Source organism: Syngnathus acus, chromosome 3, assembly GCF_901709675.1.
Source record: "Syngnathus acus chromosome 3, fSynAcu1.2, whole genome shotgun sequence".
Classification (NCBI taxonomy): Eukaryota; Metazoa; Chordata; class Actinopteri; order Syngnathiformes; family Syngnathidae; genus Syngnathus; species Syngnathus acus.
The window spans coordinates 5,549,680-5,576,212 of NC_051089.1; the positions used below are offsets into that span (position 1 = coordinate 5,549,680).

Sequence of the window (26,533 nt, forward strand, 5' to 3'; positions counted from 1 at the left end):
AATTTTTTTTAAAGGGGAGCAAGCCAAATAATGTGCAAAATAAGATCCGACATTTAAAAAAAAAAAAGAAATCTGTATTTACAGGTGATTTTATGGCGGTATATAAAGGCATAAGAGTTTGCACAAAATGCCACAATAAAATCTTTCACTGCTGCAGGCAATTGGTTGCAGTACCTCAATTAAACAGATGATGTCGTTCTTTGATCATAATGTGTTCAGGTTGCCACCCATTTCTTGTTTCATGCTCTGAAGACCAATTTCAAGGCCTTATGGTTTTCATCTGACGTCGGTACGATTGTGTTCTGTCTTTTAAAATATCCTAAAAAGGCTGTGCGTTTTGATAGTCTGAATTCTTAAAAAAATGATAATAGCATAATATGTATTCATATGTCTTCCCCGAGTAGAAGAGGCTGGAGGAAAAGGCCGGCGGTCCCCAAGATGCACACCAGGACAAAAACCCACAGGAAGATGCGGTCGATCACCATGGCGACGTATTTCCAATCATCCTGAACCTGTGATATGTGCGACAATAAACAAGTAGGTGTTTGGTATACTTGAAATGACAGCTATTCATATTTTCACAATCGCAAATCTCCTTGTCTAGCAGCGTATCAAGGCTGACCTGTGAGAGGCAACACTGTGAAAAGCATCTCTATAGTGAAGGAAATAAAATAAATAGTAATGAAAGAAGCTAAGCTAACTGTTAGCTCAGGTAAGAACATCTTAAGTTCAATGGTTTGTGAAATCAACCAAGAGAGGGAAAATGCTCAAAACGTGTTTGCGATCTCTCACCTCCTTGGCCTCATTCTGCATTTTCATGTTCTCTGCGATATACTTGACGCTCTCAATGGCCTCCCTGATCTCGGGGGAGAACGGCAGAAGGGTCAATACTCCCGCATCCAAAGACTCCGAGCTGGAGCCTCCGCTAAGGACCCCTAGGCAGCTCAAGCCGCTGCCTCCTCCAGAGTCCGTTGGCAGCTTCCCGGACCTCTGGTGCCAGCAGCGTTCCTCGCAGCACAACGAGCCCGACCCGGCGCTTTTGGCTAGCTCGTTTGCGTTCAAGTTGTTGAGATCGGAAAGCTCCGTGTCATTCGGGGGCTTCTGCCGGTTAATTAAGCTGGACACCACGCCGGAGGCCAGAACCTGTGTTTTGTGTTGGGACCCCGAGTTGTGAGCGCCGCACGGTCTGGGGCGGATCATCTGGACGCTCTCGTTCGTCTTCTCCGGGTCTCTCTCCGGTCGGGTCATGAACATGACTTTGGGAAGCAGGCCCAGGAAGACGCCCCGCACCCACCGCGGCATGGTGTGCGTTTTGGGCGTGCGGTAGTGGACGTTCAGCACGAAGACGGTGATGACGATGGAAAGGGTGACGAAAATCATGGTAAAAAGGAGATACTCGCCGATCAGCGGAATGACCAGCGATGTGGAGGGGATGGTCTCGGTGATGACCAGGAGGAAGACGGTGAGGGAGAGCAGCACAGAGATGCAAAGTGTGACCTTCTCGCCGCAGTCGGACGGCAGGTAGAAGACGAGCACGGTGAGGAAGGAGATGAGCAGGCAGGGGATGATCATGTTGATGGTGTAGAAGAGCGGCAGACGGCGGATGTAAAGCGAGTAGGTGATGTCCGTGTAGATCTCCTCGCAGCAGTTGTACTTGATGTCGTGCTTGTAGCCGGGGGCGTCGATGATCATCCACTCGCCGCTCTCCCAGAAGTCCTTGAGGTTGATGGTGGAGCCGATCAGCACCAGGTCGATCTTGGCCTTGTCGTAAGTCCACGAGCCAAACTTCATGGTGCAGTTCTGGTAGTCGAAGGGGAAGTAGGTGACGTCGATCTTGCACGAGCTCTTGAAGATAGCGGGAGGGATCCATGTGACCTCGCCGTTGTACCGAAGCAGAGCTTTCGTCTTGTCATCCACCTGGAAGTCACCGACTGCACTGTGGGGAGAAATGGACGACGAAGGGGTTCTCTGAGGTGAGTTTATTTATTTATTTTGCTTAAAAATAAAAAACAAAAGACTCACTTATTGTAGAGCACGATATCAGGCTTCCATATCCGGTTGGACGGCACACGTATGAACTCGACACCACCGAAATCTCTTGGATTCCATTTGAGTTTGTAGTCATTCCAGATCTAAAACATTACCAGTAAAATATTTAAGGTTAAAAAAAAAAAAAAACGGAACAATATCTGAACACAGATAATATGAGGACTCTTCTGTCGCGAAACTCATTTTTATGTAAATTTACCTACCGAGCAGGTGACAAATTAAAACCATTTGGTGGCTCAGTGGTGGATAGAAACATAAAGATTTTAGTGCCTGGCGCAAGATAAAAGTTAATACAAAAAGAGCACATAAATTGCACCATATAACCGAAGATGAAACATAACATCATTCACACGCCTCCTCCCACTCCCTATAGAAACAATAAAAAGAAGAGACAAGTTATTCAGTTAGCGCTGAAAGTAAAATGTGTTGAACGGGCCTTTTTGCTCTTGGCAGTCCTCGCAAGAGTCTTAAAGGCACAATAGAGAGGCAGACAGCGGGTGCTCTAAAACTTGCACTTGATTAAATGTTGGGGGGGGGTCTTGTCACCTCCCTTTTAGTATGAATGAAAGTGTCTGCACAAAAACAAAGGAGTAAAATACGTCATGTTTAGACCCGAGGCACTATATGGGACTCTTCATTAAGTATGAGAGCAGGATCAAAAAGCTTTATAAAATAATGCAAATGCAAATAAGAACAATGATAGGAAACTGGAAATTAATTATAATTTATAGCACAAAAATCTGAATTAATCATTTGCTCACTGAACTGAAGTCTCAAGCGACTTCAGAAACGTATTTTTCCAAATGTGTGGTCCAATTCTGAATCGTTTGACTTGCAGTTTTTTTTTTTGTCCAGCTTTCTTGTGATCTGTCAGATAATTAGCAAAGACACCGATGCACTTAAACAACAACCGTCACTCTTCATTTAAAATCCAATGCATCCATTTCCTCTGTTTATCTGGGCCCAAGTTGCGATGCCTATCAGGTTTTAAGAACCTGGACTACAAGGCATTTCCCCCTCATCTCCATAAATACTTCAAGATTGTTTTCGTCATGCCCCATGACAGAGGAAAGGCTCCATACTGGGCACCCTTTGTGACCCAATAGTGACGGTGAACTTACGTGTCTTAGCCACAGGTTTGTCTCCATGATCTGGTTGACTTCATCCTGAGAAGGGAGGAGCAGAAAGGATTTTAGAACAAGACATGCTGGAATATTTTAGCAGCAAAAACAGAGACAATGTTGTCTCGGCATAGTGCCCCCCCGTGATGCTTGCGTGCTCCTAGCATTCTGGGCTGAGCAGGTGAATTTACCTAAGTTGTGAATTTTTTAAATGGGATGATCGGGAATTGTCCTTAATAAACTAAAAAAAACTACCTCAAAATACATATTCAGTTTCCTGGCTTTGACTTTCAATGGCAGGCAGTTTACGGGGTACAGAGAATTTTAAAACAACATTTCTTTAGCTTCATAGCATAATTGCCCAAGTCATTTTTGAATGTCCAGGAAAAAAGACATTAATTCCACAAACAAGAGTCCAGTTGCTTGCCTCGTTGCACTCTTCAGTCATCTCTTTTATTGATATTGACAGTAAGTTCAAAATCGAGCAATTTTGTTAGTAGATTAACAATTCGTAGCGTCCCATTTACAACGGTGCCCTTCCAGTCAACTGCCGCCACTCTCTGATCAATATGAATTTCAGCCAAACCCAAAATTGTCAAGCTGCCAACTTGCACTGTTTCTCATCTGATGCAATTCCTACTCACCACTTTGACCAGCTGCGACATGGAGACCTCAAACTGCACAATGACTGGCTCAGACACGTTCTCCACCGGTCGAATAAACTGGTTGTACTTGGAGAAGATGACGGAGAAGAGCTTGTGTTCGCCCTCTGAACATGCGCCTCCTGAGGTCACAGGACAGATGGATGGCCACAGACAGACAGAGATACAAAACGTATCAAATAAAAAGAGACAAACTATATTGAAAAAAAAATATATATATATATATGCCATCATAATCAGCATCAATCATAATCATTATTCAAATAAAAGATTATTTGACAATTTTGTAAAATAAAGAAATGCAATTTCAGAATGCTTGTAAAAAGCATTTGTAAAGACGAAAAATGTAAAAAGCATACAATTTTGCAGTGGGTGTGCAAAACAGACAAACAAACAAAACTACTTTAATAATAATGTCATTTATATAATCATTTATTTTTGTTTTACGCTTTTTCTGGGGGTCACAAAAATTGTAATAACCATTATAGTTGCCTATGTTGCAGGCTTAAAACAAACTAAACTGTGTTTCCAGTCAATCATTCTATGTTAAGTCACGGAACAGGAACATTCTGACTTACCCTGAAGATGCAACCAAAAGACAGAACAGGTGGACGCAAAAAAGAGGCAAAAATTGCCTTTCATTTTCCTGGCTGCTGGACGAAGGCTGCGCTGGATCCAGGCTCGGAGAAAGTCAAGAGGAAGAGTGAAAGGATGCAGAGAAGGAAGGAGAGGGAGGGAGGGAAGGCTGAGCCAGCCTCTGACAGAAGCTTGATTGCTACGGCAACCTATGAGAAGCTGATGTGACACAAAGCCATAGGTTCCTTTTATAACCTGTCCTCTATTTCTCAGGGTAAGTATGACTTTTAAAGTGTATGACTTTACATTCATTTTCTTAAAATCCAGTTGAAGGTATTGAGCACTTCAGTTGCAGGCCTTATTATAACCACAGCAAAAATATGGTAAAATCTTAAAATATGAGATTTTATTTATTATTATTATTTGGATTAATAGTAACAGTTGTAAGAATGCAGAAGACATATAAGATCACACCCATTTAAAAAGTTCACTTATCAACTAAATAGCAAACAACACTAAGTGGCGATTAAAACAGATACGGACAACGTGAGTAAAGTTTCTCTGTCAGTTATGTGAGGATTCATTTTAGAAATATGCCTGTCATTGTGCTTCTCAGCATCTTTTTTCCCCCTGAATAAACGCTCCACTTTTCCTCCTGCCAGAATGATTTTCCATGATGTCCTTCAGTGAGACGAACGAGCTCTCCGTTCGATAAATTTAGAGGCCTTCGCCGACATGAAATGAGGAGGCGCCATATGGGAACTCCAGCGCTGACACCGGACCCGTGAGAAAATATAGCTCCATCATAAAAATGCTTTGTGAGGTTTGTTTTGGTGTCGTCTATGTGGTGGCTAATTGTGTACATCCTATCCATCACACAGACGATATTTACAACAAGAACAACAAACAGATTGAAAAGTCACGGTCTAGTAAAGCATATAATAAAATGTATCTCACCCTAGTAGCTAATGACATCAATGCATAGCCAATATTAATGACGCATCCCTTCTGATGGATACTCGTGATCTGCAGTTATTTTTAAAAACAAGTCATTAAAGTTCATTTGGACAAAAAAAGAAGGTGGGGTTAGTTAATTGCAATCTCGTGATGAAGCTTTGGCGAAATGGGCGACAGTCTGCAGAATCTCTTAATGAGCACACTCAGCACCATTTAATGAGCGGTGAATGTAGTGTGTGTGTGTGTTCGTTCTATTTGAAGTACCAGACGAGTGTAGTGATAGTGTTGAAATGAAATTCTGATCTGCGATAAATCAATTAATTTAATTAATTTGGGTCATCTTTTGAAGCTATACCGTAGTTAAGTCTGATATAGAAAGATTGTCTTCTTCTGAGAGGAAAAGGGAGGTGTGTATTTGTTTATTTGTTTGAGTCAATAGCACATTTATTGAGATACTGATGATACATATATAAAGCCAAAGTGTATTTAAAAGGAAAGCCTTTGTTTATAATAATATTAAATTACAATATAATTAAATAATATATGACTGTAAATCTTTTTTAGTTAACCAGTGTCTGTAAAAATGTAAAAGTAATGATCTGAGTGAGAATATGAGTCCGCTTGCTTCGCATAACTTCCAATGTACTTTATACAACGGTGCCTTGATTTATGAGTGACCCGACTGATTTTTTTGCTCTGAGGAAAAATTCTAGATACAAGCGCTAAATGGTGACTACAAACTCAACTTAAATCACTTCACAACAAGAAGCAGTTTGGCAGATTGTGGGGCTGGAACCAATTAATGGCAATTCCATTCATTTAAATGGAGGAAAATGATTTGGCCTACGGATGTTTTCCTTTACAATTGTGGTCACGGAATGAAATAAACCTCGGAACTCAAGGCACCAGTGTGGTGTTCTTCTTTTAACAAACACTCATTCAGGCAGTTTCTTCTTCAGCGTCACAAAAAAAGCCAAAGAAAAAGCCGATCACTCGAGTTTAATCCTTAATCCGTGTTGTCCCGCAGATTTGCGACGACTTCTTCCCGAACAAAGATGGTAAAAAACCCACACTGATCAAATGCGAGGCATCTCAGAGGTGGGCTGCTGATGTTGGTGAGACACCTGACTCTGAAAGAGGGGCTGGAGGAACAAGCCCAGCGTGCCCACCACGCACACAATCACGAAGATCCACAGGAACATGCGATCCACCACCATGGCCACGTACTTCCAGTCTTCGACCACCTGCAAGCACAAATGGGAATGCATCTAAGGGGTGAGTGGTTAATGTCTAAATTGCCTGTTGGATTTCAAAGTGGTTGCCCCACTATTGTCCCTTCCGCCCCAATTCCCGCCCATACTTAGTTGATTTTCGAAGTTCCTCACAGGATCCCTCTAACTGTGGTATTGATTTGTCAGGAACGACTCAGGTCGGATATTTCATGCATGATACGTACACTTTGATCGTCATCTTCCGCCATCATGTGGTCCGCTACAAAACGCACCCCATTCACCGCCTCTTGGACGTCTGTAGCCAAGTTTGAATTGCTTCTAAGATGGAGGTCCAAAGCACCAGGAACGCATTCCGTAGACCGCAACCCGCCTTTATTGGGGTGGCTAAGGCCCAGAGTGGGGGCACTTTTATGTCCTAGTGTTGAGAAGGCGGAGTCTGAAGGCAGGAAGGCCGAAGTCGTCTGCGGAAAACCAGTTTTGGATGTGACGGGGCAACCCAAGCCCAGAACTGTCCTCCCCGATCTCTGTTTTCGCAGCCTATGAAGGGCAGCGTTATTGTGAGGGCGTCTCATGAACAGCAAGCTCGGCAGTTTGACCAGAAAGATGAGCTTGACCCAGGGGGGCATGGTGTGGGTGCTGGGGGAACGGTGGTGGACGTTGAGCACGCATACGCTGGTGATGATGGAGAAGGTCACCAGCACCATGGTGAACATCAGGTACTTGCCGATCAGCGGCACATCCAGAGATGTCGGGGGGACGATCTTGGAGATCAGGAGCAGGAAGACGGTGAGGGCTAACAAGACGGAAATGCACAGGGTCATCTTCTCGCCGCAGTCTGAGGGAAGGTAGAAGACCAGGATGGCTAGAGAGGTAATCAGCACACACGGAATGATCAGGTTGATTGTGTAGAAAAGTGGCTTCCTCTTGATGATGAAGTCATACGTGACGTCCACGTAGGTGGCATCCAGCGGGTTGACCGTCCGCCGGCCTGGCAGCGCCAGGATGTCCCACTCGCCGCTGGGCGTGAAGTCATCCATGCTGGCCACCTCCGTTTTCAACATCAGGTCAATCTCAGTGTGGTCGTAGGTCCATGAGCGGAATTTAAGGGTGCAGTTTTGCTGGTCGAAGGGGAAATGCTTGACCTCGATCTTGCAGGCGCTCTTGTAGATGGCGGGCGGGAGCCAGTTAATGCTGCCGTTGGAGAGCACAATGACGTTGGTGAAGACTGTCACCTCGTACGTCCCGTCGGCACTACGGGAAGATAAAGACATTAGCACCTTGATAAGGAACTGGCTGAAAAATGAATCTCGAAGGGATATTGTGCATTGGCTCAATCCCAGTACCACCCCTTAGATCTCGTCCTGTCCTTTCCTCCTAGAAATTTACGTTAACAAGAACCAAGACGTTTCCCAATTGTCTGTAAACTGGTATGAGATAAATTGTGAAAATAATGGATACCATGGTTCGTGGAATTGCTACTAACTTGTTATAGAGGACAATATCAGGCAGCCAGACGTGTCTGGAGGGAATGCGCAGCTTGTCGATTCCTTCGTACTTGGCGGGGTCCCACGATAACCTGTAGTCTACCCAGTGCTGAATGCAAAAAGAAGAGTAAGTCGGACTTTCCGATTGGCATCCATCTTTATCGGTAAATATTATCGTGTCGAAGCTGTAGGCTCCGTTTGAAATGCTAACAATGCATACGGATTAATTTGAGTTCAAGACTGTTCATATTGACCTGAGTAAGCCAGACATTGGTAGTCATGATCTGCTCCCTTTCATTCTAGAATTGACAACAGAGAATTAAAAATGAAGTCACAAACGGTTTCTACGTATATACACGGCTTGAATCAATACGTACTACGCTGATGAGCTGCGCCAGAGACACCTGCAGCTTCACGGTTACCCTCTCGGTCCGGTTGACCGCGGGGCGGATGAGCGGATTGTAGCGGTGCTCGCCTAGCAGCCAGTTAATGAGGCGCTCCTCTGAGTCGGCACCGCCACAGCCTAGACCGACAATTTGCTTTCATGACTAACAGTACACACGTACTCCAAAAAATAGCACATCGTTAGAGTACAAAAAAAGTTAGTGTTTGCCATATGATTTGTTTTCTATTTATGAAAACGAATTGTTTTTCACGCAAATAATTATTGCAATCATTATATATCAAGTTACATAGTTTAGTTAAACCTGTAATAAGCCTGGCTAAATTTAGCTCCGCCCCCACATACATAGCTAGTCTCTCAGTTGAGATGTATCACTTCAACAAAATTCCTTGAGATCAATAATTATACTACATTCTAATTTTGACACCGCTTTTGTGGCATCTTAGAATGTTTCAGAAAGAGAGAAAAAAAAAAACGCAAATAGGTGGGTTTTTCTGTGAAAAGCTACAAATGGAGGATTTGAGAACAGAACCATAAATATGTGGTGGGTTATTGTATTAGCAAAACAAAATGAAGTATGTTTACTTTTCATCCATGTAAATATTATGCGAAAAAAATAAAACTAAAATAGTGAGTGTTTGTGTTGCGTCCGAAAGTGCTTCATAAATGAAGCCCATTTCTCATCGGTTAACTCAATAACAAACTCTATAATTGGAGAGTCCTGTTCATGTTGAATTGCTACCATGGAGAACTTGAAAGTCATCAACTGTGACCTTTTCGAGAGAAAATATGACTTGACGCATCAATGATCACAATGTTGTTTTGCTTCCAAACTTTGTAATGGCTTTGATGTTGTTGTTGTTGTTGTTGTTGAGAACACACTGTAAGTCATTAGCAAGCCAAACACCGCCTGTCTAATGTTGCAATACATGCTAGCGCATCTGAGCCTTCTGTGTTCTGGCTGGGATGCCCACCATGACTCGTACCCCTGCTGCTTCAGTTAGCAGATGGCATGTTATCAAGACCTCAGGGGATCACAATCAAACATGACAACAGGCAAAACCCAAGTGAACTTGCTATTTCACCCGCTGTGTGCATGGTTGGTGTGTTTTTATTCACGTGCACCGAAAAAAATGGAGCTTATGAAATGTAAGGCGACTGTCAAATTTCTACTTGAGCTTCTTTGAGTTGCTTAGTTTTAATTCATGGATAAGGCCCAAAGTAAAGTTATTAATTATAAAAAAAAAGTCATTTTGGTATTTGAAAAGTGCCCCTCCCATTGTTAAATTGAGAGGGATTGGTAGAGCACATTGTTGACTGGACAACACACTAAATTGCAATATTACATGTGACAGTGTCATTTGCGTAATTACCAAGCTATGTTAATAAGATCAAAATCCACCCCAATAAACCTGAAAAGAATACATCATTTAAATAATGACTTCTACTTTGCTGTATTTGAGAAAAAAAATCCCCCGTTTTATTTAAGTCTAAACAATATTCATGTTCTACAAATAACATCTTATATTGTTCATCTATTATGCCAGCGAAATTTTGGTGTCTTTAATTTTTTTTTTTTTCCTCATGAAATACATGTGCCCTGATCAATAAAGGTCGTAACACAGCATCAGAACACACTTAAGGTCCACTTTTGCATGAACCATATTGTGCAAAATCTTGGGACACAGTACGACAGAAAATAACATTAAAAAAAAAATAAAAAAATAGCCATTACAGTTCCCTATGTATAAATTACTAATGAGCTGAATAGGACTTACCGTGTATTAAAGTGAAGACACACGCGACAATAACGAGATTAGTCGTCATTTTAACGGTACCATGTAGTCATCGGGACCAGTGAGCTTGCGAAGTCTCAGAGCGTCGCTCCTCTGGCCGGACAAGCCGCCAGCGGCGCACCCCGATAAGGAGCCAGCAGCATGGAGCGTTTGTCTGTAGACAAAACCGTCGGCCCAAAAAGTGTCACAAGACGCTCCATTGTGATATAACTTTGTACAAAAAAATTAAAGAACAACAAAAAAGAAAGATTCGTGGTGCGTACTTTGGTGGTTCGTTCGTCCGTCCATCCAGCAGGAAAAGCGACGTGTCCGCTCTTGAGGCGTCTCAGGCGGCTAGTGAGCGCCCAAGACCTGCCCAGTTTCTTTTTAGGCTGGAGCGCTCATGTCTTGTGTCGGTTCTGTTAACAAACTCTTTCTTGCATCCTTCCACTCTATATTCAATGAGGCAATGTGCGTATGTTTTAAACACCAAATTTTGACAGAAATACTTTTAAAGGTATTTTAGTCAAATCTTTCCACACAATTGCTTTATTTTTATGGACGCCCCTCCTCCCCACCCACAGAAGGCCAAGCATCCGTTATTTATTTTTATGTGTTTGGTGCTGTAAACTTATTTTAACAACTTTGGGTCCTGTTGCTTGAGAAAGTTTGGAAAAGACGGATGTTGTGCAATTGTAACTCTTCAGCGCCAATTCTATTCCAGGGGTTTTAAATATGATTGAATTATTTTTATGTAATATTTTTGTAACTTATTGTATTTTTTTATCATTTTTCTTTAATTTTACTTCAAATTCTATCCATTTTATTTGAGGATAGATGGTGTTTAATTAATGGCGAGATGTTTGTAATTAATTTCAAAATGTTCTTTGAGTTTGCTATTATTTGCCTCTTTAGTTGTCTGGAGCTTCATACACCCAGCAGAGTTACCCCATGGCAAACTAGGTTTGAGGTGTGGGGGACCAGACAAAGCACGGCTTAGGAGTTTGATCACGTCTCGGGGGAGATGATGGGACATTGAGTCCAAGTGTTCCCTGTCTCAATTGTTGAGGAGTTGTGCCTTTCGGCATGTACAGTATTTGCGCTCCGAGTAAGTGTGATGGAAGAGAAATCACAGAAGTGCTGCCATCGCATTGCCGTCTTGCACCACTACCCCCCCCCCCCCCCCCCACACACACACACCAACGTCCATATATCACACCGACAGTTCATTACCTGGAGTGCTGCATGGGCTCCAGCTCCCTGCAACCTCGCCCTCATGCGAAATTATCGACTGATCCTGTCGATTGCTTGTCTGATTGATTCATGATTTGCAACCTATTTTTACCGCATAGGGAATTGTGGAAATATGATTTAGGCCTATTTGTCACCGTCATAAAGATTTGATAGCTTGACAGGCATTTTGTAAGTAACGTTCTTAACTGTCATGCGAGTGTAATTTCAACAGATAAACTCACTCGGAACTCTGAATACACGTGACACGGGCTTTTCTATGAGAGGCGTTACCCTTTCAGATTGCAATGCGAGGCTGTCGAGAGTTGAATTTCAGCTTTTGCTTATTGTCTTTATGCTTTATGATTGGTTATCTCCTGTCATTGCAAAATTATGTTAGGTTCGATGAAGCCTTTAAATTAATTGTTCAAGCCCTGAAATGTTTCTGGTACTCCACCGCTTTACTCTGTGGAGTATGTTCCTTTTATGTTTTAGAGTTTTGTTAGGTTTTGCTCAAACTTATGTTGAATGATTGAAGAAAGATCAAGTTCACGGGCCTGCTGTGACTTATCTGCCCGATACAGAAGGTCTAATGTATCCAAAATGATTGCTTTGTCTTAAAAAGACTGTGACATAACCTAATGTGGAATACTTTGGCTGACTGAAAACATTTGTGTCCATTGATGTTTTTCTGACTAAACATTTGAAGGGCAGCAAGTATTTTAGGAGTGGAGGTGTAGGTGAAGATGAACTCAACAAAACATTCAACCTTGGTAGGAAGAGAACTATTTAATGTTACATAAAGCTTTCATACAAATCAGAACAGGGCATACAATTTAAACAATAATAAAAACGTCAACATAAAGCAAATAGGCAGAGAACATCTTTCTCTCCGTGCAAAATCATGTATTTTTCATAAGTCTGCTTGTAATAGATAAATGGACCGCGCTGAGCCGATGTAATCGGATGAAGGTTATCTTGTGGAGCCTCCGAGTTCCGAGGGATCTGTTGTTGCTCAGGCGACTTAACCAAGTCAACTGGATCCATAATTGCATTCGAAGCACAGTGTATTTACTTTGTTGTGGCTGGAGGCAACATGAGGCTGCTGTGAGAGTCCCGTAAATGAGCGCATCACTCCCCTAATGCCAAAACGGTTTACAGGGCCGGAGGGATACAAGGGGGGATGGGGTGGGGGGGGTCTGGCTGACAATGACGGAAAAAAAGCCCAGACTTCAAACAATTAGCTAAGAGGACCCATGTCGCGTTAATCAAAGCTGGTCTACTATGACTATGCTGTGGACCTGTTAATGTAGGTTGGCCTATACACAGCCATTAAGGCGCTTCCTGAAAACTTGAGCTAGCAAAACTTGAGCTAGCATCATATTACTACATAATGTTATGTTGCTTTTTGCCTAGAAAAAATTAACATTTCCAATTTTTAAAAGCTTTCGTTACATCTTTGTCGACACACACATGACCTCATCCCAGGACATAAAGTGTTAGGACAAAAGAGGGCTAGCATAAGCAAGCTAGCTAACGTTCTCATACAGTACCGATTTGGCTGAAAATGTAGTATTTTAATATTTCCATCCATCCATTTCCTATTGTGCTTTTATTTATTACATTTACGACTGATCGAGCTGAACACACACATGATGATCCCTCACTGTGCACTCCTGTGCCCCGAAATGGATTGTAATCACTGACAATGTATTTACCTCCACACTTAAATTAAGTGTCACAATGAAAATTAGATTATTGGGATTTTCTAGGGTTGTTTGGGTGATTTAAGAGTCTTCCTTTACCAACCACAAAAACAATGTGAGTAAGCTAACAAAGCAGACTTCTCTTGAACCTAACCTCGTCCTTGGGGGACTTTGCAAGAGTGAAGAGCAGAATGAGAAAAGTTGCAGACATATGGTGGCCGTGCTGCTGGGAAGCAGTGTGTGGGTGATGAACATTTTACACCAGTGGCTGACTTCACAACAGAGGGGGGTAAGAAGAAAGACAAAATAAAGCTCTCAAGGGGAAGCAACTCACCATCTGGATTGTGGGGAGCAGTGACATATCCAATTTGGCTCTACCTGTGCGTGGACCGCTTGCAAACCTCTCTCTCAACGGGACCGCATCTTGCACGATGAGATCAAGTCACACTCTTGCACAAATCATCCTCTTGAAACATAACACATCCAGGCGGCTTATTTACATGCACAACACCGATAAGCATTGATTGGATACGCACAACCTCCGGAGGGTCACACTCCGTCATACTCAAATCTGATCAGCGCTGACGTCACCGACAGCTCCTGTTTTCCGCAGAGCTCTGCGTGTAATCGCGTCTCAGTGGCTCCAATCCGATTTTGATCAACTTTTATTCTCGACGTTATGTCATAATTGCATGATGTGCTTTTTGTCTAGGAAGTAATGTCAGCCTTCCTCTCCTTATCTATAGACTGTAAGGAAACCGCAGATTGAATTTAGGAGGTCATGTTGAGTGCTTTCAAATCATCTGTCTTCTTCTCGTGTAATATGACCGCTCGTGTTTTTCCTGCCTTCAAGTGACACGCCAACTCCGCGCCTATTAATTGGCTAATCTGTCTTCTCCGGAGACTTTTCATTAGTGACACAAGTGAGACAAGTTGCCCTGCTGGCTGATTACCGCTGCCTGGTTCAAATAACACAACATGCCAAGCAGCTTCCTGATCCTGCTTGGTTGCTTCACAATTCAACTGCTAATTTAAATTCATTTTAATTTTGAGGTTTTTTTTTTTTTTTTTTTACAAATTAAACTGTGTATATTGGAAATAGCAAATTCGATAATACAGAGTTCTAGTAGTAGTAGTAGTACAGAAGTTTTTGTCATGATTTGTTATTATTGTTAGCAAGCTAGTTTTTAGCCATGATATAATCACTGTTGCCATCATCTGATAAATAGGTGAGTTTTTCCAGCGACTATTACTTTATTTGTAAAAGCCATAACGAGGTACATTTACCATGATTAGCAAGAGAGCACAACTGTACAAAATGTTTTTTCCTCAACTTAAATACCTCAATACCAGTCGTCTCTCTGTATTGACTCCATTACAAACAGGAAAGCGGCTAGTTAAGCTTCAACATGCTTGGCGTGTTTCTGTCGCATATCACACACACACATCGCGAGACATGGGCGCAATTATGTGCGCAAGTGACGATTTAAATAGAGCCGAGAGACACTCCATGCTGATTCCGCCACAACTCAAGGTGACATTTACTCGGCCTTCGCCCCTAATGGCCCTCCACACGCTCATTGGAGAAGCACTTAATCTGACTAAGACCATTGACAGGGGAGTTTTTTTTAAAGCAGAATTACTCTGTAAATTTTCAATATACAGTAAAATAACATGCAAAAAAAGAATCAAAGTCATGTTTTAAATGTATACTATCTGTTTACTTTAAGAAAATGGCATTTTCCGTGTGTGTGCCTTGAGACAATCGGAACGGTGCTGTCACCACTTGACAAAGTGCTGGTGAATCAGCAGCACGGACGAATGAGGGATTGACATTTAGCCATCCGAAGCTAAGCGTCTATAGTGGCGAGCACAACTTGACGACTTGAGTTATAAATGTTCCGGCCACAAAACTTGATGACTTGACATTTCGCCAAGTTTTTGCAGTGTAGTACTTTACTTTGGCTGGAGTGCATGTCCACGACTGAGACACTAGATTTTATTACATGTAGGCCTATCAAGCCTCCCGTTGAAAATTGGTGCAGATGCAGATCAAAGTGCAAATTTCGTTTTATATAAATATACACCCCCTCTGCTCAATAAATTAATCCTATTAAGGAGAAGAAGATGTACAAATATTTTTAAAAAATCAAGCAAGTTTACAAAATATAACATGTTAACATTTGTGTTAATAATATTTGTGTTTGTGTGCTATTTCATAGCAAGCCGTGGACTTCCCGACACGTCAGCCATCATCTGTGGTGAAATCGTAAAGGTTATGAATGGCAGGCAGTGATTTGCCGAGATGGAATGAGGTGACGAATAGGGCTTTTAATTAATTTTTTGCCTGGCGCTGATGCAGGGGACAGAGGAGAAGGATAAATCAGAGGGGACAAAAGCAATCTGTTTCTTTATTAGTGCGTACATAAGAGCCTGGACGTGACGGAGTGCATGTCAGATGCATCTTTTACCACTGACATGAATATACCATATTTGGCCATTATATTTGTTTCATTTAACAATGGTAAAATGTAGTGTGACTAGAATGTAACACAGTAGGGCGCAGACCTCTGCCAATGCCGAACAAAGCCAGAAGTAAATTTTGTTCATAGTGGTATGAAAAGTAAGTGTAGCCAAAATGGGATCCAGTCATCACTAAAAATGTAAGAAATGCAATAATCATAATCATAGTAGTAGTAGTTATTCTTGTTGTAGCAGCTATCGTTGTAAAAAAAAACGTTATAATAATATTTTGTTAGTGTACTAATTATGCTAAGTTACTGAAGGGAATTTTGAATTGTGCTGCCGTAGAAGGAAAATGTTGAATATGTATTGAAACGAATGTCTTTCTTGTTTGGTGCAATACCGCCCTCTGTTGGAAATGTTGTACTAATACAGTACAATTATCTAAGATTTCTATTTGGACCCGTGCTGACTAACCTCATAATTGTCTCTCAAATTATGAAATACTGTACTGACGTCTTAAAAAATTGAGAGAGGGGAAATAAAACCGAACAACGGAGTGGAATCACAAATGTGCACTTTTATTGGAAAAATTTAATAAAGTGCCGCAACTTGATTTGAAATAGTAAATTACAAAATCCAAGGGTGACAACCATAAAATAAGTGTTAAAAAGTCAAATATTGTGGCTCAACTTTTGCCCTGGATGCCGCGCAGTAGAAGGCGCGGTGGATTGTGGGATGCTGCGGGAACAGCGAGCTCGCGGGACGCCATCTTTAAACCCCAACAGAGAGGCCAACTACGCTAACAGCAGCTGAACCGAGATGAAAAACACTGTCCCTCCTCCGGCGGATTATTTCCACCCACAGCGGGGTAGCGGAGCGAACCGTGCGCTCGCCCGCCACTTCAATGAATAACGGGGGCGCCGTGCCATGGGAGCGAGCGGACGAGATGAGCGGACGGCGTTTTGCAGCCTTTTAAGACGGTTGTCATCATAGGCGGCCAACAACAATAGACAGAAAGACAACAACAACGCACTAGCATGCTAACGTGCTGAATGCGAACATTAGCTGCTACGTCGTTGAAAACATATCGAATTAAGATTAACTTGAACCGGACGCTTTCCACGGAAGGCACCGGGTCGTTTGGACTCACACAGGGGGGAGCCAGAGCGACAAGTTGACATTACTGGAGTCATAAAATAAACCTGGATATATATATATTTTTTTCATTTCAACTTTTGTTTTTGCTTGTGGCTTAAGCTAGCTGCGAGCTAAAGCCCCGGTTTCTTTTCCCCCTCCCCAAGCGGCCCGGCCGGAGATGCGTGGAAGATGTCGGTGTCGGGGCTGAAGGCCGAACTGAAGTTTTTGGAGTCTATTTTCGACCCAAATCACGAACGATTCCGGATCATCGACTGGAAGCCCGACGAGCTTAGCTGTCAGTTCAACGTAACCGGGGAGAAGCTGCTGATTATCCACTGTAACATAACGGTCAGTACGGTACGGCGATTGACATGTTCATTGGGAGGGGGGGTTAGCAGGCAAGCTATGGTTAGCCGTGGAAAAAAACGCTAGTCGAGTTGCTAACACTGTGTGCGGGGAAAGATCTAGATAGATTAGATAGATGTATTTATCCACAAGGGAAATACATTTGTCGCACTCCAATGTGCGAGTCCTGGTTTGCATCGTAAATTTTATATTCATAAACTAGAGAGTATAATCTAGTGTTGAAACCTAAACTACTTTTCATAACTAAACAGACACGGAGCTGCTTGGTAAAATATCCAAGACAAATATTTGAGATCGAAAAAGAGGAGAGGGAGGTGCCATGCTACCAAACAATACATTTTGTAAATTCATTATATATAAACACACGCACACATGTTTAGGCCCAATAATGTGAATTGGATGACTTCCAATGGCACTTGTGTTGATCTCTCATATTTGCTATACAGTACAACTTGTATACGCCAAAGGTATAGCTGTCTGTAAACAAAGTTGACTTGCAAAATTGCAACCTGTGGACTTAAACCTGCTTTATTTTTGTGTGTAACAGGAGTCATATCCATCCACACCACCTATTTGGTTCGTGAATTCTGACGACCCCAGCTTGGCACAAGTTTTGGAGCGTCTGGAGGATGTGAAAAAAGGCAGCACCTTGGTAAATATCCCCACCATATGATGCAGAGCCCTTTAGTGTCCACATACCATCATCACATGACCTGGTTGACTTGTGTATCGAGGCTAAATCTTGCGTTTAGAATATTTTTTTTGTTCCGTTTCAGGGTTCATTCAAGGTCGCAAACAAACGCAAAGGTGTTTGCCAGACATTCACCAACAGTATTAATAATCTTCAACAGTATTTCTTGTCGCAAATAAGATTTGAAAATGTTCAAAATTTCCTTCCGGCAAGAAAAATACCTTGCGTGAAATGCGGGTTTCAGGTTTATGTGTTCCAAAAATAGGAGCATCTGCCAAACACACAAAATTGCCTCCCAGTTAATTTTGCGCTTTGTTGGAGGAGTATATGCTCAATAAATGATTCATCATTACACCCACTTAATACACGAACACACACACAACTTTTGCTTTTGTCTTCTCCAGCTGTTGCAGCAGTTAAAGAAGCTGATTTGTGACCTCTGCCGGCTGTACAACCTTCCTCAGCATCCCGATGTGGAGATGTTGGACCAGCCGCTCCCCGCCGGCCCTGTTGCACAAGACAGAAAGGTACGACAGACTTTACTTATTGCACATTTTAAAAATGTAGCCCGATAAATTTTGATTACCGTGCAACAACATATTTTGCAATTTTAATAACGTGTATGCTTGTGTGTAGCATGGGACAGAGGAGGTCACGTCAGAAGAAGAAGAGGAAGAGGAAGAGATGGGAGAGGTAGCAATATTTGTACTAGAACACTTCCTGTTTATAAGAATGAGATTTATATGACAAGAGCCAAACACTCCTCTTTTCCCCAAAGTAATCATACTAGTTAACATTTTAAGCATGATTCACATCTCGGGTCTGCTCTCCGACAGGACGTCGAGGACTTGGACCACTATGAAATGAAAGAGGAGGAGCCCGTAGAAGGCAAGAAATCCGAAGACGATGGCATCGAGAAAGAGAATCTGGCCGTCCTGGAGAAGATCAGGAAGAACCAGAGGCAGGACCATTTAAATGTGAGTCGGGCATCTTCACATGTTTACAGAAGAGGCAGTGTTTAATCACCTTTTACCCAAAGCCCAGCGAAAATTGCTATAACAGCAACTTTGTGTAATTGTACTCACAATAAAATGGTGACACTGTCAGGCGTGGCATTATTTTACGCAACGTCAGGAAGAGAAAGTGTGCAACTTCACTATTGTATTCATTCATTTAAGCAGAACAGTGAGACAGAAGCAAAGTAAAACAGAGTTCACAGGCAGTGTGAAAGGTGGATGGATCTGTAACAGAGGCAGGGAGGAACCTTTGTTTCACGGAAAGTTTAGAGAGTGGTGTCAAGTTTGACATGCGACACTCACTTCTCCTCTCGCATTGAGCTGAAAGCAATCTTTACTCCTTCAACACAAACGTGTCCATTTCCGGGAGTCCCTTGCATACAGGCGGCGCCCTGCCTCTCTAAAAAATCCATTGCGACTTCACAAGGTGAAGTCTGACCTCAGTTGCCAGTTCATGTCTTTGCTTTTTTTTCCCCACTTCAGACCTGCTGCTTTGACTGATTTGCTCAATTGCTTTCAGGGGGCCGTGTCCGGTTCCGTGCAAGCCTCGGACCGCCTGATGAAGGAACTCCGGGAGATCTACAGGTCTCAGAGTTACAAGACAGGTGGGCTGCTTTGCACGCACACTAGAGATTCAATACAGCTTTTTTTGCATTTACTTTTATAAAGGTGCACTACACTACACTACACTACACTACACTACACTACACTACACTACACTACACTACACTGAAGGTACCCAACAGAAGACAGTATATACAAAACGGTAATCATAAACCTTCAAGCAACTCCGCCTTTACCACACTCTCAGCGGCAACACGTGCAACAGGAGAAGTCATGCTGTCTCGTGCATAAAAAAAATGGAAGAGATGTCACCAAAAAAAAAAAAGCGAGAGTCTTACAGAGGATTATCTCTGTCAAGGCAGGACTATTGATGTAAAGGCATTTGATGAAAATGTGTATTTTCTTCATTTTGTATGGAAGGCATCTATTCGGTGGAGCTGGTCAACGACAGCCTGTACGAATGGCACGTCAAATTACGAACGTGAGTGAAAATCGGAATGAGAGCTTGCTTTTGTTTGGGAATACCGGCTAATGAATGTCTTGTTTGGTTTACTGACAGTGTCGATCCAGACAGCCCTTTACACAGCGACTTACAAGTCTTAAAGGAAAAGGAAGGAATGGATTACATTTTACTGAACTTCTCCTACAAAGTGAGTACTTTGAATATTCTGGGCTAATGTTGCGACGGCATCACCAAAAAGGCAAAAGTTTAAATCCACCGTGTTTCCTTCTTCAGGATAATTTCCCTTTCGATCCTCCATTTGTGCGGGTCGTGTCACCTGTGCTGTCTGGGGGGTGAGTCATTCAAAATGTGATGCTTGATGGTGGGTCATCAAAAGTTGCAAATTTCATGTCGCAGAGTGAAATTGACTTTGGGCGCTGAGTTTAAAAAATGTTTCAAGATCATTAAAGCGAGCATCATTTTTTCCCCTTTAGCTATGTTCTTGGAGGAGGTGCCCTGTGCATGGAGCTTCTCACCAAACAGGTCAGTTGTTCTTTATTATCGTATTAAAAAAGTGAAAGGGTGCATTTTCTGTTTAATTGAATTAAGACCCTTTATAACGGCAGCATCACTTTCTTGCCTGCAGGGTTGGAGCAGTGCCTATTCAATTGAGTCTGTCATCATGCAGATCAATGCCACTTTAGTCAAAGGAAAAGCCAGAGTGCAGTTCGGAGCCAACAAAGTAAGTGAGCGCAGTACTGACTGTTGTTCTTCACATGGATTTTTTTTTTTTTTCAAAAGACATTTCATTAGCGTCGACCCCATTGTCAGAATCCGATGCGATACAAAGACATTAGAGATGCGATTGTTAAGTGATTGAGTTCAATTGGCTTGATTGATTATAATTGAGTCAACAAAGGAGTGCACTACTCGTCTGTTCATTGACTTCAGTAAAACTATTTTCCCGTGTCATGAAGCAGAATATGACAAGCCCGGGGGAGTTTTTATTTTGATCGTAGGAAACAGAAGTTCAGAATGTCCAAAATGAAATTCTCAATGTGGTTATATTATAGTCCAGTTTTGTTTGTGATGTGTGTTGTCTGAATGTTTTTAATTTAATCAAGATACAGGAAAATGAATGCTCCATTGTGAATTAATTTTTTTAATTTTCCTGGACAGACTATATTTAATAAAAAAAAAAAAATCATAATCAAAATAGTTATCCTAAAACTAAAATATACTCCAATAATTGAATGTAATGACGTATTAATATTATCAGCCTGACTCAATGATAATAACTAATTAGTCCTCAGACAATATTGCGCAATAATTTATATTAAGAGTGTGCAACAGTTTTAGGACATAGAGTATATTGATTGCTAATGTAATCAATATTGGTGATATGGTGTAAAGTTTGTATGCATAATATTGGTGCAGTGTTTGAATCCAGCTTATTATATATTCAGCACTCTGCCATTTTCTTTAATTTTTATGCTTCATCTCTCTCCCCTTGCAGAACCAGTACAATCTAGCCAGAGCACAGCAGTCCTACAAATCCCTCGTCCAGATCCACGAAAAGAACGGTTAGTACGCCTTTTGATTTGATTTTTTTTTTTTTTTTTTGAACTAGTGAGGATAAGCAGTTCAGAAAATGAATAGATGGATTTCCGTGACATTTACAGAACATTTGAACACTACTGAGCTGCTAGCTCGCTTCAATGGTTTGATTTTCTGAAATAATTACGCCGGTGTTAGAAAGCAGCGTTCTGTGGCCGCCCCCATTAAGTCACAGCACAGACGGACGAAAATTGTCTCGACAGAAAGTCTGGCACCAAAACAACATGAGGCGAGTTGGTTTTTAATATGAAAAGAAAAAATTCCACTCAAATACTGTTAGAAATGGATTATTTGATTATCGTGACAGTAAAATAACCTTGCACGAAGGGTTGTCAGGCCCTTTCAACTTTAGTGAAGACCCAAAGCGATATGACGCAAAGTCACTTTGGTGACCTTGAAGTCGTGGCTGTTGTCACATGCCATTCACTTCTTTTTGGCAGTGTGTCACTGACAGTCACATGTCCTGCCCTCCTAACCAGGCTTGACCGAAGGTTTGCAGCTCAGAAGCCACATTAGCCGCAAACATTCAGAAATTTATTCGGTAATTGAATTTATTCATGTCAAATTATTTTCAGTTATTTTTTCCTTTCTTCTCACAAAATCTAATTTAATGGTGTTGTGCAAATAATTCAAATTGCAGATCTTTTACCTCATATTACAACTTTATCCTTGTAATATTAGCACCACTGGTATTGTAAATTTAAAAAAAGGTGGAATATTATGATTTCATTCTTAAATTATTATTATTATTTTATCACATTTTTGTTAGTTTTTCTGATAAAATGGTCACCCTCCCCAATATTGCTGGTTCATTTTTGTAGTATTGTGATGTCTTTCTCTTAGCTATTTTCCCCCCATGAATCTTTTTTCTCCTAAAATTAAGACCTTGTTTTCATAATCTTTTGTGGTAAAATCTTTCCTCGCAGCATTAGGAGTTTCACTCCTGTAATGACTTTGGTTTCCATTTTTTGGTGGAAGTTGTACTAAAATATGACTCACTATCCTTACACTGACCTCATCTTAGTTCAGTATTTTTTTGTGTGACCCCAATTCCACCACCGTTATGATAAAAAGGTGCTCATGTGATGAATCTGTTGTTGCCTCCAGGATGGTACACACCCCCAAAGGAGGATGGCTAATATTTTTCTCCTTCCTGCTCTGGATTTATTTTCCTTGCGACCAACTTGCCCCACACACCCCTCTCCCAATTTTTTTTTTTTTACGGTTTTGATTGTTGAGTGAACTTCAAGCCAAAATTCCTCATCCGGTGACCAACCAACGAGAAACAAGAAGCACATAAGCAAATATATCACACCCCTCTGCTTTGGACGCCGATGCTGCCGTCGTATATTTATCTCCTGATGGAAACTATGAACTACACAAAACGGCTGGCGTCGGCCATCACCGAGGCTCCTTTTTAACGGGACGCCGCCTATTTGGCTGGACCACACCACCGCGGTGGAGATCAATGGCATTTCTCCGGACCTTCTACATTATGGCGAGCCAGCTTGCATTTGGACGTCTTTTCAAAGCCCGAAGGCCTCAGATGAAGAGAACATAGACACCTCGAGCCTGATGTCGAGAATTCCACACAAATAAACGGACTAAATAGGATGGCGTCGGCAGCCCCCACACTGTAATCTAGCTGCTTTTAACGCCCCAGTGTAATCATGTACATTTGTATTTCTGCAAGAGGATGTTTATGATGTAACCCCGTCTCGGGTCCTCGAGGCTGTGTACACTCGTGCGCGCTGCGACCATCGACAGCAGCTTCCCTCTTGGAATGAAGAAGTTGCCACATGGTTACTCTTGCATAAGGAAACTAAAGCACGCCATATTCTTATGTAAGACTAATGACTACTGCATTTGTTTTTCTTTTTAATATGAATTGGATATCCGGGTGACAATAGCCTCTTTTACACAGAAAGCCTGAAAAAATCATCGGAGCAGTTGAAACTTTAACTGGGAAATATGTCAGTATTACCGTAATCTTGTCACCTTCTGTCCGGAGGTTTCAGAATACCTTTGGTATCCTTCTTCTATCACGGCTCTGATACTACCTCCGAACGATGACATCATGGCCACCTTTGCGTGTCAGCGCCGTTCATCCTGAGTGACGATACATGGCGGGAAAATGCTGACTTTAGCAGGCTGTGTAAAAGGGACCATTGACCCCTTTGATTGATGGCGCCTCTTTATCACGGCTGTCCCTGGCATTCCCGAGGCTTTTGGAATTGTTTTTTTTTTGTCATTCCTCAAACCGGATGAACCTCAATCAGGCTATGCATCTAATCGTCTTTTAAATCGGTCTGCTTAGTTCTCACAAGCCACAAGGCCAATTCTTTCTTTGTGGACGTCTGATGGTGGGGAAACAAAAAGCGACCTCCCCGAGTTGTCCTCAATGGTCTTTTCCTTTTCCTCAACTCACTGCAATAGTCTAAACTTTACACCTCACTTCTAGCGGAAACTCTTTACGCATTTGCGATGTTGAGTGATCCCTTCTACGTGTTCATTCCATGTCACGCACTCCCATCATGGATATTCAGTGCTGTTACTAACTTTGTTTTAAATTAGGATGTTCTCAAAGGGCAGCATAGGAAACTTCATCGCAAGTTGTGTTTGGACAGAAATCGGCACAAATGCAAATATCTTTTGTGACCGAACAAAAGCACCAAACCGTCATTCCCCAGAAGACTACAAAACCTCGGCTGCCCCTTCCCGTATCATCGAGTGGACGTTTTCTAGGACGGCATAGACGCAATCCGTGTTCATGCTGACATCTTGTGGGGTTGCTGGGCCCAAACTCAGGAATACATATCACAGACGTAGCTACGGATCTTGAAAATGCACATTCCGATCATTGACGTACGTGCGACTATAACCCAACTCCAACAACTTCGTTGGGTGGAAATCTAACATCTGTACATTGGCAATATCCGTGTGGAACAGCGTCGTCATTCTTCAAAGGCTTCAAACTTAGTCAAGACACACTTTCATCTCATTCAGGACTTGTTTTTAATTAGTTTTGAGCTCCAGTTGCGTCTCAGCACTTGGCAACGATTTCGTGTTGCCCTGCGCGTAGAACCAGGTTTGAAGAACTTACAAATTATTACTCTATCTTGTTAAGCCCGAATCTGATGTGCACTGAAAGCAGACCCGACAATTCCCGAGACCGACTCCGATCCAAAGTCGGAACCGATTCCGGTTTTATGTTCCACAAAACCGTGATTGTCCCTTGGCTTTTTAAGTTATGCACTGGTGAGCATGCATTGCATTTGGTTTCAATTTTTTTGTTTTGTTTCCCCCACTGCAAGGGTGAATTTGACCATGTAAAGTAATTTGTGAACTTGCATCAAGTTTATGAATAAAGAATTAAATAATAATACACCTGCACTTAGTTTATTATGGCCTCCTGCATTCTTCACCCCGACTGTTTCCGAGCAAATGGAGGAGGGAAACCCTCTGGATAATCTTTCAAGAACACTCCGACAATCAGACCGTTGGGGACATTGATGAAAATGGTTGGAAAAAGCTTCAATGTTCTCCCATCGTGTCATGGTGTTTTTTTTCCAGTGGCCACTAGATGGCAGTAGAACAATGTCAACAGTTTCCTTGCTCGATGTGAAGGAGAACTGAAATCTTTTCGGGTCACCCACGTTTCATGTTGGCTGCGTCACTGGACAAGAAAAAGAGCACTTTTTTAAAAAATTGTTGGGAGTTTTATTTTGGAGGCGGTTGTATTTCTGTTATGGCTTTGAGGGCCTCTGGGGGACATCTTGAGTCCATTATTTGTTACAGATACACAGAAGAAAAAAAAAAAACTAAAGGCCTCAAGGGGCCCAGAGGAAAGAAACAGTCCATCTCTATGATTAAAAGTGTCCACATGGAAGCCTCGATGGGCACAGCTTCAAGCACAGACTGTATCTGTGTTTGACGCTGTTCACTGGACCGTTACATTTTGATTTTGGAGTTTACCAGCCTTCGGTAGACACTCGACACGATGCGATGATAATACTGATCTGATCATAAGATAAAATCATTGCGGACTGTTCTAGTTCAAGTGTGTTTTTCTGCAGTGTTTCCTAACCTTTGTCGAGCCAAGGCAAGTGATGATCTCTTCTTAAATGACAAATAATTTGCAAGTCTTAAACACTACTCCTGTTACTGAACTGAAATTTCACCAATATACTCAATTCTTCTAAACAGCCTTTTAAATGGCAGCATCAGCAGGTGTTTCCTGGTCTTAGACTCCTTTTATGGTGGCCTGTGTTGTGAGCCTTGTTAGTGTAAATTTAGGAACACGGGCTGTTCTAATGATGTCTGGCTTTGAAGACCAACTCCCACTGTGACTCTGAATGACCCCATGTCATGGCAAAGCATCTGGACGCCAATAAACCAGGTGTCCACCCACCCTATAACCACACTTCCCCCCTTTCATCAGAAGCTGTCATGAGGCGGGCTGTAATGCTCTGCAAGAGTTCACATGTAATTTAGCATGACCGTCCATCAACAAAGCTTCAAATAAAGGCGATAGCTTATTGAATTTAAATGCAAACAGTTAGGGGTGAATCTCATTTCTTCTTATTCCCGGTACAGCCAGATAGCATAAAAGCTTCTTGTCTCGTCTAATTGCCATCACACCGTCCTTGGATTGGACATTTTGATACTATCAAGCCGACAAGGACGTGAAAATGAAAAGCTGCCTGACAGAGGGCAATGAATTGCAAGTGAATTGATAAGACAAAACAATGTTTGCGTGAAAGGAAAAGCTGACTAGATTGAGAGCCAGCGGTTGCTGCACCGACACGAAAATTGTCGCTACATATCATGGGGGGGGGGGCGCAGAAGTAACTTGAATCAGACCCCGTTCTTGTTCAGTTTCAGAACTCTCGGAATGACTGACGGCCATACCAGTGCTTAAAGGATACATTAGAAAGTTTCATCATTATATGTATTCTTGGCCGTTGGTGGTCGAGTCGTTCAAAATGGCTGAATGTCAAACAATTTATTGATTCTCCTTCCACCCTCATTTCAAACAA

General features: G+C 42.1%; 3 protein-coding genes across 3 annotated transcripts; 1 reads left to right on the forward strand and 2 right to left on the reverse strand.

The window, feature by feature from the left end:
• Positions 1-71: 71 nt before the first annotated feature.
• Positions 72-4,576, reverse strand: chrna3 (cholinergic receptor, nicotinic, alpha 3). Its single transcript, XM_037248156.1, has 6 exons — positions 4,411-4,576; positions 3,815-3,954; positions 3,171-3,215; positions 2,023-2,132; positions 793-1,936; positions 72-512 (listed from the first exon to the last, which is right to left on the reverse strand). The coding sequence occupies exons 1-6, from the start codon at positions 4,472-4,474 to the stop codon at positions 384-386; spliced, it is 1,632 nt and encodes a 543-aa protein (XP_037104051.1). The 5' UTR covers positions 4,475-4,576; the 3' UTR covers positions 72-383.
• A 1,839-nt stretch (positions 4,577-6,415) lies between these two features.
• On the reverse strand, positions 6,416-10,609 carry chrnb4 (cholinergic receptor, nicotinic, beta 4 (neuronal)). The gene is made up of 7 exons (XM_037248161.1): positions 10,544-10,609; positions 10,263-10,434; positions 8,459-8,604; positions 8,336-8,380; positions 8,081-8,190; positions 6,822-7,848; positions 6,416-6,609 (listed from the first exon to the last, which is right to left on the reverse strand). Exons 2-7 carry the CDS (start codon positions 10,309-10,311, stop codon positions 6,442-6,444), a joined length of 1,545 nt encoding a protein of 514 aa, XP_037104056.1. The 5' UTR covers positions 10,312-10,434; positions 10,544-10,609; the 3' UTR covers positions 6,416-6,441.
• A 5,798-nt stretch (positions 10,610-16,407) lies between these two features.
• Positions 16,408-24,879, forward strand: LOC119120914 (ubiquitin-conjugating enzyme E2 Q2-like). The gene is made up of 13 exons (XM_037248168.1): positions 16,408-17,146; positions 17,712-17,816; positions 18,260-18,382; positions 18,492-18,548; positions 18,692-18,832; positions 19,392-19,476; positions 19,856-19,916; positions 19,995-20,085; positions 20,172-20,230; positions 20,372-20,420; positions 20,524-20,619; positions 21,394-21,460; positions 22,602-24,879. The coding sequence occupies exons 1-13, from the start codon at positions 16,988-16,990 to the stop codon at positions 22,631-22,633; spliced, it is 1,125 nt and encodes a 374-aa protein (XP_037104063.1). The 5' UTR covers positions 16,408-16,987; the 3' UTR covers positions 22,634-24,879.
• The last annotated feature ends 1,654 nt before the right edge of the window (positions 24,880-26,533 follow it).

Bases quoted from the DNA above. Each gene is read 5' to 3' on its own strand.
- LOC119120914 (XM_037248168.1), top strand. From the start codon at position 16,988: ATGTCGGTGTCGGGGCTGAAGGCCGAACTGAAGTTTTTGGAGTCTATT. The intron at 20,231-20,371 runs GTGAGTCATTCA...TTTCCCCTTTAG, and splicing joins TCACCTGTGCTGTCTGGGGG to CTATGTTCTTGGAGGAGGTG. The intron at 20,421-20,523 runs GTCAGTTGTTCT...TCTTGCCTGCAG, and splicing joins TGGAGCTTCTCACCAAACAG to GGTTGGAGCAGTGCCTATTC.
- chrna3 (XM_037248156.1), bottom strand. From the start codon at position 4,474: ATGAAAGGCAATTTTTGCCTCTTTTTTGCGTCCACCTGTTCTGTCTTT. The intron at 1,937-2,022 runs GTGAGTCTTTTG...TTCTCCCCACAG, and splicing joins GATATCGTGCTCTACAATAA to TGCAGTCGGTGACTTCCAGG. The intron at 513-792 runs GTGAGAGATCGC...CACATATCACAG, and splicing joins TGCAGAATGAGGCCAAGGAG to GTTCAGGATGATTGGAAATA.
- chrnb4 (XM_037248161.1), bottom strand. From the start codon at position 10,311: ATGACGACTAATCTCGTTATTGTCGCGTGTGTCTTCACTTTAATACAC. The intron at 8,605-10,262 runs GTAAGTCCTATT...TTGTCGGTCTAG, and splicing joins TGTCTTCACTTTAATACACG to GCTGTGGCGGTGCCGACTCA. The intron at 6,610-6,821 runs GTACGTATCATG...TTGTGCTTGCAG, and splicing joins CGGAAGATGACGATCAAAGT to GTGGTCGAAGACTGGAAGTA.